At 50.1% G+C, this 14,335-nt stretch overlaps 1 protein-coding gene across 8 annotated transcripts in view; it reads left to right on the forward strand.

Annotated features, from left to right (window-relative positions):
• IPPK (inositol-pentakisphosphate 2-kinase) overlaps positions 1–14,335 on the forward strand; it is a 95,311-nt gene that overhangs the window by 48,267 nt on the left and 32,709 nt on the right. For all 8 annotated transcript variants that reach the window (XR_016236482.1, XR_016236483.1, XR_016236481.1 and 5 more), the window contains exons 4-7: positions 3,258–3,324; positions 5,239–5,360; positions 6,381–6,470; positions 14,244–14,302. Coding sequence is in view for 5 of the 8 variants with exons in the window: in XM_089336235.1 (XP_089192361.1) it covers positions 3,258–3,324; positions 5,239–5,360; positions 6,381–6,470; positions 14,244–14,302 (338 nt within the window). In the remaining 3 variants the exon portion in view is untranslated. The remainder of the gene's footprint in view (positions 1–3,257; positions 3,325–5,238; positions 5,361–6,380; positions 6,471–14,243; positions 14,303–14,335) is intronic.

The raw sequence follows: 14,335 nt of genomic DNA on the forward strand, positions 1-14,335 counted from the left end.
AACAGGAAGTTCAGAAAGATCCTGTTTGCCGGGACCCCCAGGAGGCTACTGCTCGGTGGGGCTCTCCACGGAGTGAGCCTGAAAGGTCAGCAGTGTCCTTGGACCCTCGGGCACCTTCCGGCGGGCTAGGGAGCCAAGGGACCAGGATCTGTCCTGGCATGGTGGAGGACTGTGCAGTGTGAGATGTGGGCCCAGTCGCTGTTCACTGTACCTGGCAGGAGCCCCACCTTGGCCCATCTAACAAGTTGGGATTTGGAAGGGAAGCCGAGAGCCCCTGAGTGTTGCTGCCTGGGCCGGGCCCTGCTTTCTGCCTCATGTGGTCTGGGGACAGGCCAGAGGCCCTGGTTCATCTTCTGACCAGATCTGCAGTGCAGCCTGAGGCCTGACAGGTCCACTGTCCCACTCTTCCTTTGCCGCCGCAGATGTGGCTTGTCCCCTTCAGCCTGTCCGCCACATCGTGTGATGGGGCTGTTTGATGGGTCCCCTGTTAGGAAGCTTCATGCAGGTCCCTCTCATTGCGAGTCTTGTGGGTGGTGTCTGTGCCCACGGCAGTTTCCTCCCGAGAGAGAGGACGTTCTTTGGCACTGTGCCGGCTGCTTACGTGACCGCATCTCTGATCTTCCGGGTTTCAGACCTCTCTCCAGCGATGGTGGTGCTTGATGGTGTCGGCTGGCCAGGGTGGTGGGAGCAGGGTTCCAGTGGCTGCTGGCGGGGTAGGCGGTGTGAACTGCTCTGAGGTCTGAGGGAGGGGACAGGATTGGCAGTGACAACAAATGCTCTGTTGTCCTAGGCAGGAAGGGTCAGGACCTTCAGTGACGGAGCTTGGCCCACAAGGTTGTCCACTCTGCAGTGACACACTCACCTAGTGAGACAGTTGGCTTTCGTCAGGTGCCTGATGGGACAGGTGTCAGGCTGTGGCACAGGGAAGTGTGGGCACAAGTACATTTGTAGGCAGATGTCGTCCTTGAGGCGCAGCCACAGGGCTGGGACAGCGAGGTGGCACAGCAGAGCCCTCTTGAAGGCATTTCACTGCATTTGTCCTGGGACGAGATCCAGCCAGCCTCTGTGATGCGGTCATGGGGCAGTGACAGACACCAGGCCCTGCCCTGCTGAGGGGTGTGGGACTGCTCTGTGCGTCCCCAGGAGCTGGCGCATAGGAATGGGGTCTGGCTCCTCCTGCTGTTGCTGCTTAAGTATTGGGGGGGGGCTGGACATTTTGGAGCTCCCTCTGAGGCTGGGGGGTCTCCTGGGGCTTCTCTGACTCCCCTGTTTGACCCTCACGAATGCCGATGTGTTGCCACCCTGGGTGCTTGAGGAGGCAGGAGCTGTATTCAAGGCTGATGCCGCACCTGGAAGTCCTCGCTCATCTCAGCACCTGGGTCACGGCTCCAGGAGGTGGCACACGGGCTCGATGTCTGTCCTCGTGTGGTTGGTGTGGGCCACAGCAGTACCATCAGACCTTAGAGAGGACGCTTACTGTAAGCATTGTATCTTTTTTTTTTTTTTAAGATTTATTTATTTATCTGAAGGTCAGAGTTACACAGAGAAAGAAGGAGAGATGGTGGTGGTGGGGTCTTCCATCCACTGGTTCACGTCCCAAGTGGCTGCAATGGCTGGAGCTGGGCCGGAGCGGGTGCAGGGGCCCAAGGACTTGGGCCATCTTCCACTGCTTTCCCAGGGCATGGCAGAGAGCTGGATGGGAAGTGGAGCAGCCGGGACTCGAACTGACGCCCATATGGGATGCCGGCACTGCAGGTGGCAGCTTTACCCACTGAGCCGCAGCGCCGGCCCCCGCATTGTATCTTGACTTAAAACCAATGTCCTTTCTGTAAAGTCAGTAATTTAAAGTTCCGTGGAAGAAAACCAGGTTTTTACCCGATAACAGAGGACTCAGGCTGTCAGTGGCAGGAAGGGTCATGGTGTGTGCGGCTTGACAGCTGCATGCTGCTCTGTCTCAGTGGCACCATGGTGTGAGCAAGGTGTTTCTAGAGCAGTCTCCACATAGTTCTGGTCATCATTCTCACAGATGTCTGCCCTTGCTACTTGGTTTCTTTGAAGTGGATCAAGAACTTGGACTCCTGGGATTGGTGTTGTGGTGTAGCAGGTAAAGCTGTCAGCTGTGATGCCAGTGTCCCATGCGGGTGCCAGTTTGTGTCCCGGCTGCTCCGCTTCCAGTCTAGCTCCCTGCTAATGGTCTGGGAAAGCAGTAGAAGATGGTCCGCGTGGGCCCCTGCATCCACGTGGGAGATCCAGATGAACTCTGGCTCCTGGCTTCAGCCTTGCCTGACCCTGGCTGTTGTGGCCACCTGGGGAGTGAACCGGCAGGTGGAAAATCTATCTTTCCCTTTCTGTAATTCTGACTTTAAAAATAAATAAATATTAAAAAAAAAGAACTTGAACGCTAATGATAGGACCTAAGTTTCGAGTTTTCAGATCTTCTATATTTCCCTCTCTTCTGTTGTTTCCCTAATTCAGTATGAGGTGTTTCTGTTTTTTATTTCAATCAAGTCGCCTTCCCTCAGTTCATAGCAGATCTAGGTAAACGACAGGCACGAGTGAAAGTGCCTGGGGAGCCGATGAATGTACCTGGTGGGGCAGCAGAGATGTCGGTGTGCAAGGGCAGCCATGCCTGGTGTGGTCTCTTCCCGAGCAGGAGCCTGGCGCTCTTGTTGAGCCAGGTCCCCTGTGTGCACCCTGGGAACACGAGAGAGCGGGGAAGATGGTGGGCAGCGTGGGTTAAGGGAGCTCCCCTTTGGGAGATTGCAGGGAAGCCCCCGAGTGGAGAGAAGCCGGCCACGGGCCATCTCAGCCTGCGGTGAATGATTCCGGCAGACTGGGCTGCTTCCCAGGTGGGCGTGTGAGACCCTTGGCTTGTCTGAGGGCAGTGAGCTTCTTCACGTGGCCGCAGACCTGCCTCAGGCCCGGCTCTGTGTGCGCACACTCAGGACCAGAAGTGCCGCAGGAGTGGTGCTGTGTTAGAGACTCGTGTTAGGGAGACGCTGGCTGCGAGGCTGGTCGCCACCATGTATGCTGGCCGCTCTGAGCAGAGCTGGCCACCCTTGATGGCAGGAAATGTCGGTGTTTCTTTATAACCTGAAGTGTTCTGAAAATAAGCAGCCGGCTTTTATTCTCCAGAGTTTTCACTGTGGTAAGGCACACGTAACGGAGAGTTCCGCATTGTAGCCAGTTTTACGTCTATGACGTTCGCTCTGTTCATGTTCTTGCGTAACCCACACTGTGGCTTGTTTTCCTTACAGGAAGTTGTTCAGCTGCCTTTAGAGTTTGTGAAACAGCTTTGTGTTAGGATACAGTCTGAAAGACCAGGTAAGCATCTTCTGACTGTTTGTAATTGAAAATATTTCACTTGAAAAATGTTTGAGAAATTCACCCATGATAGGTACATGCTGTTTTCAGCAGGCCAGAAACGTCATCAGCAGGGGTAGAAGTTGTAGGAAAGTCCTTGGGCACACGTCTGTGCATCAGAAAACCAGAGAGCACTCGTGGAGTATGTGTCCAGGAGCTAATTAACAAAGCTGTATATAGCAGCATTGGGTTGGGAGAGCTGGGTAGGGGTTGGGAGACTTGGGGAAGGGGACTAGGGGAAACTGAGGTAAAAATAAAAACAAAAACGCTGTGGGGCTGGGAGAAGCAGGCCCTTGCTGTTGGAGACGCCGAGAAAGTAGATCACAGGGGACAGCTCTAGGGTTCTGCCTCCAGCTGCTCGTGCAGCCCACTTATCGTTTCGTTTTATAACACCAATGCAAGGTTGGCCACTTAGAGTATCAAGAGCTGTGCCGCAGGCATAGTCACGACTTGGAATATGGCCTACTGAGGTGGGGAGGGAAGCCGGTCTTACTTGGCCGTGTCCACACTGCCCTTCCAGCAGAGCTGTGCTGGGGGAGTTCTGTTGCCCCATGCATTGGGAAGGGTCCTGGTCTGTGTGGTTGGTACTGGCTGCAGCCTCCTTTCTTTGAGTTCATGGGCAAAGTGGATTATGGATTAGGGACCATCCCAAGACCACCTTCACTTTTTTTTTTTTTTTTTTAAAAAGATGTGTATACTTATTTGAAAGGCACAATTACAGAAAGAGAGAGGGAGAGAGAGAGAGAGATCTTCCATCTGCTGGTTTACTTCCTAAATGGCCAGGGCTGGGCCAGGCCAAAGTCACGAGCCAGGAACTCCGTCTGGGTCTCTCATGTGGGTGGCAGGGACCAAAGCACTTGGGCTATTATTTACTGCTTTCCCAGGTGCATTAGCAGGGAGCTGGATCAGAAGTGGAGCACCCAGGACTTGAACTGGTGTCCGTATGGGATGCCGGCATTGACATGTAGCAGCTTAACCTGCTGCACTACATTGTTGGCCCCAAGACCACCCTCACTTTTGACAACAATTGCATCTTTTGGGGTCCTCTAGACCACCTTGTAGTTGATAATTTACTGGAAGGACCCACAGAACTCACTGTGAGCACTCGTGGTTATGGATTACGACAGCCAGAAGATAAAGGTGAAACCAGCCAAGAGGGGTCTAAAGAGACCTGGCTGGAGCTCCCAGGTAACTACTGTCCCAGGCCGTGGGGGTGGCTCCTGTCCTCCCAACATCAGTGTGTGACAGTGCGCTGGGCCGCCTCATGCACATACACACAGCTGATGGCCCATGGGCCTGGCCTGTCCATGGTCACCCCTGAGCCCCAGCTCGTACTGCATGGCACAAGGCCCTTCGTAAACCGAAGGGCACTGTGGTGGGTCCAGTGGCTGCAGGGAAAGATGAAGTGCTCCTTTCTCTTTTTAAAGATTTATTTATTTTATTTGAAAGGTGGAGTGAAGGAGGGGGTAACAGAGAGAGAGGGACCTCCTCTTTACTGATTCACTCACCAAATGGTTGCAACAGCCGGGTCTGGGCCAGGATGAGGTCAGGAGCCTGGAACTCCTCCTGGTCTCCAACAAGGAGGAGTTAGAGTCCTGAGTACTTGGGCCATCTGCTGCTGCCTTCCCAGGTGCATTGGCAGGGCGCTGGATTGGAAGCAGAGCGGCTGGGCTTGACAGCACTCCTGCATGGGTGTTGCAGGCGGTGGCTTAACCTGCTGTGCCACAACACTGGCCCCAAGTCAGGGTCCTCACGGGCTCAGAGTGACCTGCAGAAGCTGACTGGAGGTGGACCCCCTCCCCCACGATGTCTGCCCCAGTGTGCAGGGCTCACCAGTGTCTGCTGACCCTCAGTGTGTCCTGCCCTGTCTTGCAGAATCTCGCTGTGACAAGGACCTAGACACTCTCAGTGGCTACGCCATGTGCCTTCCCAACTTAACCAGACTGCAGACCTACCACTTTGCAGAGCTACGGCCCATTCTGTGTGTGGAGATCAAGGTGAACTTCTGTTGAGGGGAGGAGTGGGGGTGGCAGGAATGGTGGGTCCTGGATTGTGCGTCCTGAGGTTTCTGCCACAGCATAGGTTCCCACAGAGGGCTCTCATCCCACAGCCGCTTCTAAGGTGGCACTGCTTGTTCTCCACTCCTTCCAGAGCCGCTGCCTGCATCCCTTGTGTGCTTGTCCCCCCGTGGCTCCTCGGCCCCGGGTTTAGGCTGCTCACCCAGACTGGGGCAGCCCTGCTTGAGGCTTGTCAAAAGGAGCCACTTTGGATCCTTGCCCCATTTTCCCAGGGTGCAGCTCGCTGGCTTACCCCAGCTTCCCCACTCCTTTGGCCACTGCTTGCTGTGCCGAGGAGCCAGTCCACGGGGCCACCCTCTGGATTATGGCCGAGGCTCTCTTCATGTCCTGTTCAGGAGGGATTTCCCTGGAGCACAGAGGCCTTGCTGTGTCTTGGCCAGGAGTTCTGGGTTTCCACCTGGTGCAGGTGGCAGGGGCTGGAGAAGGTTCTGCCGCCCAAGTCAGCAGTGGGCCTGAGCTCCCCAGAAATCTTCCCTCCATGTCCTGGTCACGTCTGTCTCCTGCCACCATGCATCCGAGGCGGTGACGTCTGTGGCGCTTGTGCCTGGTGATGGTTGTGTGTAGGTTCGTGTTCCTCAGTCACGTTCTCCAGTACCCAGCCCGGGCCTTGTGGTTGCACGGTCAGAGGCCACCGCGTTCAGAAAGTGGCTGAGGTTCCCTGATGATCCGGGCACAGTGCTCTGCCTCTGGGAGCTGGGGGCCAGGTGGAAGCTCAGAGCTGCCGTGTCGCGTGCAGTGTCAGGCTGCACACCCTGTCCTGGAGAGTTCTGGATGCAGAGACCTCTGCGTGGCGGAGGGAGCTGGCAGTGAGCACAGCCTTGGGACGGCTCTGCCTGACGCTCCGTGCGCCTCATCCTCTTGTAGTTAGGGATGTATCTGTGTGTTGAGGGCTGTCATTTCTCCCTGAACAGCATTTCTCCTTACTCTTTAATGTTACAGCCCAAATGCGGGTTTATTCCTTTCTCGAGTGATGTCACGCATGAGATGAAGCATAAGGTGTGCCGTTACTGCATGCACCAGCATCTCAAGGTGAGGAGCGGGAGGGTGGGCCGGGCTGCCCGGGGCCACCTGGCGTTTTCAGAAAGGCGAAAGAAGGACAGGAGTATTTACTGCTGACTTCACTTCACAGTGGTAGAAGTCACAGATCGTTAGATTCACTCTCTCGTGTACAGTGTGTGGTTCAGTGGGTTTATATCTTGGCAGGTGGGGCAGTCACTTCGGTCTAATTCCTGGACACTGTCATGATTTTACCAAGAAGCCCTGTCCCTGTTAGCAGCCACTTTCTATTGTTCCCTCCTGCTAGCTGCTGGCAGCGCCCCTCTGTCTTCTGTCTCTGTGTGTCTCCCTGTTCGGAATGTGACATACAGAGGGAATCATGTGGCCTTTTGTGACTACGTTTTCCTCACTTTGCATAATGATTCTTTTTTAAAGATTTATTTATTTATTTGAAAGGCAGGGTTACAGAGAGGCGGAGAGAGAGAGAGAGAGGTCTTCCACCTGCTGGTTCACTCCTCAGATGGCTGCAATGGCTGGTGCTGGGCTGAGTCAAGAGCCAGGAACTTCTTCCGGGTCTCCCACATGGGTGCAGGGGCCCAAGGACTTGGGCCATCGTCTACTGCTTTCCCAGGCCACAGCAGAGAGCTGGCTCGGAAATGGAGCAGCCAGGACTCGAATTGGTGCCCATACGGGATGCCGGTACTGCAGGCAGCGGCTTTACCCACCTCGCCACTGTGCTGGCCCCTGTGGTTCTATTTCTTTTTTTAACCAAACGAAAGCTGTAATAATAACTTTATAAGTGTATAATACAAGAATATCAACATTTCAAGCTGATGGCCAACTTGAGCTTAAATAATTAGGTAATGACCTAATTTGTCGCCTGCACTATGCTACTTCCAGGAGTAAGAGCGGTGCTATTGATCATTTTAGCCAGGAAAGCAGGCATACGCAGGAAGTATCTGACAATCCAGGACATATGTTCACCCAAGTTATCATCACTTGGTTTTGCCAATAGATTTTATCATATCTGTTGGTCTTTTCAGAGAACTTTTGGTTTTGTTCCTTTTTTCTGTTTTAGCCCTTATTTTCTATTTCATTTATCTCCAGTCCAGTCTTTACTGTTCTCTTCTTTCTGAATGCTCCCTCCTGCTAGCTGCTGGCAGCGCCCCTCTGCCTTCTGTCACAAATGACACGTCCTTCAAGAAAAGTGGGGGAATCCCAAGCATCCAGATGTACATCACTCTGTGAGGACTTTGCAGTGTGATGGGCAGTAAAATGGGCCTCTGTGTATTTTAGCAGCATGCCGGTGCTGGTGCACAAAGTCGAGACAGCTGTGGTCTTCCTGCAAGCCGGAAATTGAGGTCAGCCCTGCCTCAGTTATGAGGGGCCGTGTCTAGAACTGCCTTACCAAGCCTGTGTCATACAGTTGCAAATTTTTCTTGATTTCTTTAATGAGTTCTTTGAATTATAGGAATTCTGTTGTAATTTTATTTGGTTTGTAGCATAGGCAGAATCTTCACAAAGTTCATGGAGAATGTGTATTATGATAAACTATGCATGGATTTCAAAATTTTGTGCCTAAAAATATTTTTAAAAACATGTATTTATTTGAGAGGTAGAGTTACACAGAGAGAGGGAGAGAGACAGAAAGGTCCTCTCTGCACTGGCTTACACCCCACATGGTGGCAACGGCCGGAGCTGGGCCGAACTGGAGCCAGGAGCCAGGAGCTTCTTCTGGGTCTCCCACACGGGTGCAGTAGCATAAGGACTTGGGCCATCTTCTACTGCTTTCCCAGGCCACAGCAGAGAGCTGGATCTGAAAGAGAAGCAACCGGGACACAAACCGGTGCCCGTATGGGATGCTGCTTAGCCTACTACACAGCGCCAGGTCCATTTTCAAGAAAATTTTATCAGGGGCTGCATTGTGGTGCAGCAGGTTAAGCTGCCACCAGTGGATCCCGGCATCCCTTGCGGAGGCTGGTTCGTGTCCCATCTACTCCACTTCCAATCCAGCTCCCTGCTGTGGCCTGAGAAAGCAGTGGAAGGTGGCCCCAGTGCTTGGGCCCCTGCACCCTCTTGGGAGACCCAGATGAAGATCCTGACTTCAGCCTGGGCCAGTCCCTACTGCTGTAGCCATTTGGGGATTGAACCAGTGAAGGGGAAGATCTCTCTTTCTCTGAAACTCTGCCTTTCAAATAAAAAAGTAAACCTTTAAGACTAATATGAATTAAAATTTTTTTATCTTATTTTATTTGAAAGGCAGACAAATACACACACATACAGGGACAGACAAATGTGTACAGACAATCCTCAAATGCCTGCCAACAGTCAGAGCTGGGCCAGGCAAAAGCCGGAACCCAGAACTCAGTCTGGATTTCTCCCGTGACTGTCAGGGACCTGACTACTTGAGCCACTGCCTGCTGCTTCCCAAGGCGTACATTAGCAGGCAGCTGGGATTAGGAGTGGAGCTTGGGGGCAGGCATTGTGGTGCTTCGTGTTAAGCCGCTGCTTGGGATGCCTGCAGTCTCTTACCGGAGCGCTCGTCTTCCCATCTGGCTCCTTGTTAATGTGTCTGGGAAGCAGTGGATGACAGATCTGATACTTGAGTTCCTGCCACTCATATGCGAGAGGCAGGTACAGTTCTGGTTTCTGGCCCAGTCCCAGCTGTTTTGGACTTTGGGGAGTGAACTAGCAAATGGAAAAGATCTCTCTCTGTCCCTCCCCCCACTTTTAAATTTTATTTAAGGTGTACAAATTTCATGTATTTCTTTTTTTAAATTTAAATTTAAATTTTATTTTTTAAAGATTTATTTATTTACTTGAAAGAGTTAGAGAGAAGGAGAGTCAGAGAGAGAGAGAGAGAGGTGTCTTCGGTCACTGGTTCACTCCCCAGTTGGCCACAATGGCTGGAGCTGTGCTGATCCAGGAGCCAGGAGCTTCTTCCAGGTCTCCCATGCGGGTGCAGGGGCCCAAGTATTTGGACCATCTTCTACTGCTTTCCCAGGCCATAGCAGAGAGCTGGATTGGAAGTGGAGCAGCCAGGACTCAAACCGGCACCCATATGGGATGCCAGCACTGCAGGCGGCGGCTTTACTTGCTATGCCACAGCGATGGCCTTCCATCTTATCATTTTTAAGTCTTAGGATCTATGAACATGGAATGTCTTTCCATTTATTTAGGTCTTCCTTATTAGCTTTCAGCAGTGTAGTTTCCAGTGTATAAGTCTTTTAGTGCTTCAATTAGTTTATTTCCAGGGGTTTTGTTTTTTTTTTGGAATATTTTAAGTAGGATTACTTCCTTACTTGGCTTTTCAGAGTTCATTTCTTATGTATAGAGACAAGATGATGTTTGTGTGTTGATCTTGTACTCTGTCTCTTTGCTAATTTTTTTATTAGCTCCAGTAGTTCTGTGTGTAGGGCCATCTGTGAAAACAAAGTTTTACCTCTTCCTTTGTAATTTGATGCCTTTAGCTTGTCCGTATCCACAAAGAAACCAGCAAAGATTTTGAAAGGAGTTCCGTTGAATCTGTGCATCAGTGTGGGAAATACCACCTTTTTAACAGTGATTACATTTTAACTGTGAACACAGGATCTCTTTCAATTATTTAGGTCTTTAGTTTCTTTCAATGATTTTTAATTTTCTGTGTCTTTAAAAGGCAGAGTCCCAGAGAGAGGGAGAGACACAGAGAGAGGTTTGTCTTTTGCTGGTTCATTCCCCAAATGGCCTCATCGGTCGAGGCTAGGCTAGGTGGAACCAGGAACTTCATCCGGGTCTCTTACATGGGTGCAGGGGCTGAAGGACTTCGGTCATCTTCCACTGCTTTCCCAGGCACATTAATAGGGAGCTGGATTGGACATGGACCATCCAGAACTTGAACCAGCAAGCATATAGGATGCCAGCACCTTAGGCAGCAGTTTTAAGATTTTTGTGTATTTACTTGAGGCAGAGTTACAGACAGAGGGAGAGACAGAGAGAGAGGTCTTCCATCCACTGGTTCACTCTCCAAATGGCCACAATGGCTGGAGCTGGGCTGACCCAAAGCCAGGAGCCAGGAGGTTTTTTTGAGTCTGCCATGCAGATATGGGTGCCATTATCCGCTGCTTTCTCAGGCCATAGCAGAGAGCTGGATTGGAAGAGGAACAGCCGGGACATGAACCGGTGCCCATGTGGGATGCCAGCACATTGATTACCAATTCAGTCCTTCGGTATTTGTCTGTTGAGAATCTTTCTTGCATCGGTTTTGTTGGTTGTGTGTTACCAGGAATTGGTCCATTTTATCTAATTTGTTGGCCTGTATTATTTAGAGTATTCCATTGTAATTGTTTTTATTTCTGCAAGGTTGGAGTAATGTTTCATTTTTCAGTCCTGACTTTAATCATTGATTCCTTTGTCTTTTGTCTTGGTCTTGCCAATGGATTATATCATATTTGTTGGTCTTTTCAGAGAACTTTTGGTTTTGTTCCTTTTTTCTGTTTTAGCCCTTATTTTCTATTTCATTTATCTCCAGTCCAGTCTTTACTGTTCTCTTCTCTCTGATTGCTATAGGTTTAGTTTGTTGTTCTTTTAGTAATTTGTTGGGGGTTAGAAAGTTAGGTTATTGATGTGAAATCTTTCTCCTTTTATAGATGTTTACAACTGTGATTTTCCCTCTAAATACTACTTGCTCTTTATCCCACAAGTTTTATATCCCACAAGTTTTATATGTTGTGTTTTCATTTTAATTGTTTTTTGAGTCCTTTTTTTGACCCATTGATGATTAGGAGTATTTGTGAGTTTCTCATTGCATTACTGATTTTCAGTTTCCACTGTTACTGATTTTAATTGTAGAACATTATTTGCATGGTGCTGCTGTATGTATGTATGTGTGTACGTACTTAGGCATGGGAGTGAGGAGAAGCTGGCCCCTCAATCCAGGTCTTACACACGGGTGGTAGGGACCCAGCTACCTGAGTATCACCTGCTGCCTTCAGGGTGTGCATTGAAGGAAACTGGAATCAGTAGCAGAGCTGGGACTCACACCCAGGCATTCAGATAGAGGATCCAGGTGTCTTAATGCTGCTTCAAACACCTGCTCTGTCACTCTCTGCTGTGGCCCAGGAGGGCAGTGGAGGATGGCCCGAGTGCTTGGGCCCTGCACCCCGTGGGAGACCAGGAGGAAGCACCTGGCTCCTGGCTTCGGATCGGCACAGCTCCGGCTGTAGCGGCCATTTGGGGGGTGAACAGAAGGAAGACCTTTCTCTCTGTCTCTCTCTCACTGTGTAACTCTGTCAAATAAAAAAAAATTATTGAGGGACTGGCATTGTGGTTTGGAGGGTAAAGCTGCTGCCTACAGTGCTGGCACATTCCATGTGCTGGTTCATGGCCTGGCTGCCCCCCTTCCAATCCAGCTCCCTGCTGATGTCCTGGGAAAGGCAGCAGAGGAAGGCCCAGGTGCATGGGCACCTGCTGCACACATGGCAGACTTGGAAGAAGCTGCTGGCTCCTGGCCTCTGTCTGGCTCAGTCCCAGCCGTTGTGGCCATCTAAGGGATGAACCAGCGTATGGAACACTTCTCTCTATCTCTCCCTCTCTCGCTCTGTAAATCTGACTTTCAAATAAATAAATCTTATAAAATTTATTGAGACTTGTTTAATACAAGGTTTGTCCTCAAGAATGTTTCTTATCTACTTGAGTAGATCTGCTTTTGGCTGGAGTGTTGTGTAGTTATGTTAGGTATAGCTGGTTTATAGTGTTATTCAAGTCTTTACTTCCATGTTGACTTTCTGTGTAGTTCTGCTTAATAGTTTGATATCATAATCTAAACAGCCTAGTTAAGATTTATACCAACTTTATTTCTGTAATAAACGAAAGCTTTGCCTCTGTATAGCTTCACTGCTGATAAGTGACACTGTAGAACACTCCAATTTGCTCGACAACAAGCTCTGAGTAGGTTTAGTAAAAGCAACCGTGCAAGTGGGAATCTTGGCAGCCAGGAGACAAGTCAAGTACTGTGGCAGTCTGCTAGCAGTGAGACTGGGAGGTGCTTCTGCCTTCTGTCTGTCTGGCTGTCAGGATGTTAGTTTTTTACTGTGTGTATTGGTATTCAGGTTTCCTTTGGTGCTAGAAATGGGAGAGGAAGAGGGGATAGGATATCAGAGAGCTCACTGTTTTTGCTTAGATTTGGCCTTTAAAAAAAAAAAGATCTATTTATTTATTTGGAAGAGTTATATAGAGAGGAGAGTCAGAGAGAGAGAGAGGTCTTGCATCCGCTGGTTCACTCCCCAATTGGCTGCAACGGTTGGAGCTACGCCAATCCGAAGCCAGCACCCAGGAGCTTCCTCCAGGTCTCTCATGTGGGTGCAGAGGCCCAAGGACATGGACCGTCTTCTACTGCTTTCCCAGGCCATAGCAGAAAGCTGGATTGGAAGAGGAGTAGCTGGGACTCGAACCGGCACCCATATGGGATGCCAGGACTGCAGGCAGCGGCTTTACCCACTACGTCACAGTGCTGGTCCCCTCCCCCTTTGCTTGAATAAATGCACTTTGGATTGTTGTAAATGTTTGGTCAGTTTCCAGAGTTCCATTTTTCCCTCTGACCATTTTTGCCCATTTTCTCACGGCCTTTGTGGAGGAGGTCATTTCCAGCAGTGATTGCTCTACCATTTCTTCCAGCATCTCTTCGTTTCTTTGTGGAGTTAAAACTTCCCAGGCTGTTAGGGAAGGAAGGTATGTGAGCCAGTCCCTTGGGATTTCATTGTCTCCATCACTTTCAATATAAATGGTAGATTTAAAAATATTTCTTACTGTGAAGCAGTAGCTGATAAAATGTCATGTCGTATGAATTGAGTCACCTGCCTTCTTATATTGTCAGTTTGCATTTCTTTCTGGAATTCTGCCTGCGCTGTGGATGCTTTCTTTTCTTAAATAATCTCTGAGAGTTGTTGTTGAATGTCCTTTCATTCCTGCTGACCACTGCCTCTCTTGGTCCCAGGGTCTTGCTATTATGAATAAGGCCGAGGTGACCATCCTTATCGCTCTAGCTTTTTGCTCTGTGCTAGTTTTTCTAGGTTTTTTTTGTAGGTTTGCTGTCAGGGGATGTATACATCTTAGATTTTAATGGATCCAACCAGCAAGTTTCCTTTTAGAAGATTATGCCAATTTACGTACAGGGCCGCATCCTCCTCGTTACGGGATATCACTATTTTGAAGATTTTTTTCATCTCATCATAATTTGCCTATGTGGGGGTAGACATTTGGTGCAGTGGCTAGGCGATTGCTTGGGACACCTGCATCCCATGTTGAGTGCCTGGTTCAAGTCCCAGCTACTGAGCTTCCAATCTGGGCATATACTAGGGGGTGGCAGGTGAGGCTTCAAGTACTTGAGTCCCTGCCACCCATATTGGAGACCCAGGGGGAAAGTCCTGGGTGGAGTTCTGAGTTCCTGGATTCATCCTGCCAGCTCTGGTTGTTGTGGGCAGCTGGGGAATGAACCAGTGGATGGAAGTTCTCTCTCCACCTGTCTCACATAAAATGAACGTAGATAGAAATTTCAGAAATAATTTAGCAATGTGATTTTCGGATGTTTGCTGCTTTTAGGCTCCTGCTCACATGGTGACCGCCTGTCTCCGAGACGGGCTGAGCTTCCCTCGGATGGGAGTTGTGGATTCTCCGCATTAGTCGTGTGCACTTGTAAAAGTGGTGGGACCTGGGAGAAGGCTATAGCTCATCTTAATCATCATATGTCACTTGCCTGTTCTGTGCTGATGTTGGCACAGTGAAGTCACGAGCAGCCAGATATTTGATGCCCTTGTGTTGGTATTTTAACAGGTAGCGACTGGGAAGTGGAAGCAGATAAGTAAATATTGTCCCCTGGATCTCTACTCAGGGTAAGAGACACTTCTCATTTGCCCTCTGGTGTG

Source organism: Oryctolagus cuniculus, chromosome 1 (genome assembly GCF_051225735.1).
Source record: "Oryctolagus cuniculus isolate XC-2025 breed Fujian yellow rabbit chromosome 1, ASM5122573v1, whole genome shotgun sequence".
NCBI classification, from domain to species: Eukaryota; Metazoa; Chordata; class Mammalia; order Lagomorpha; family Leporidae; genus Oryctolagus; species Oryctolagus cuniculus.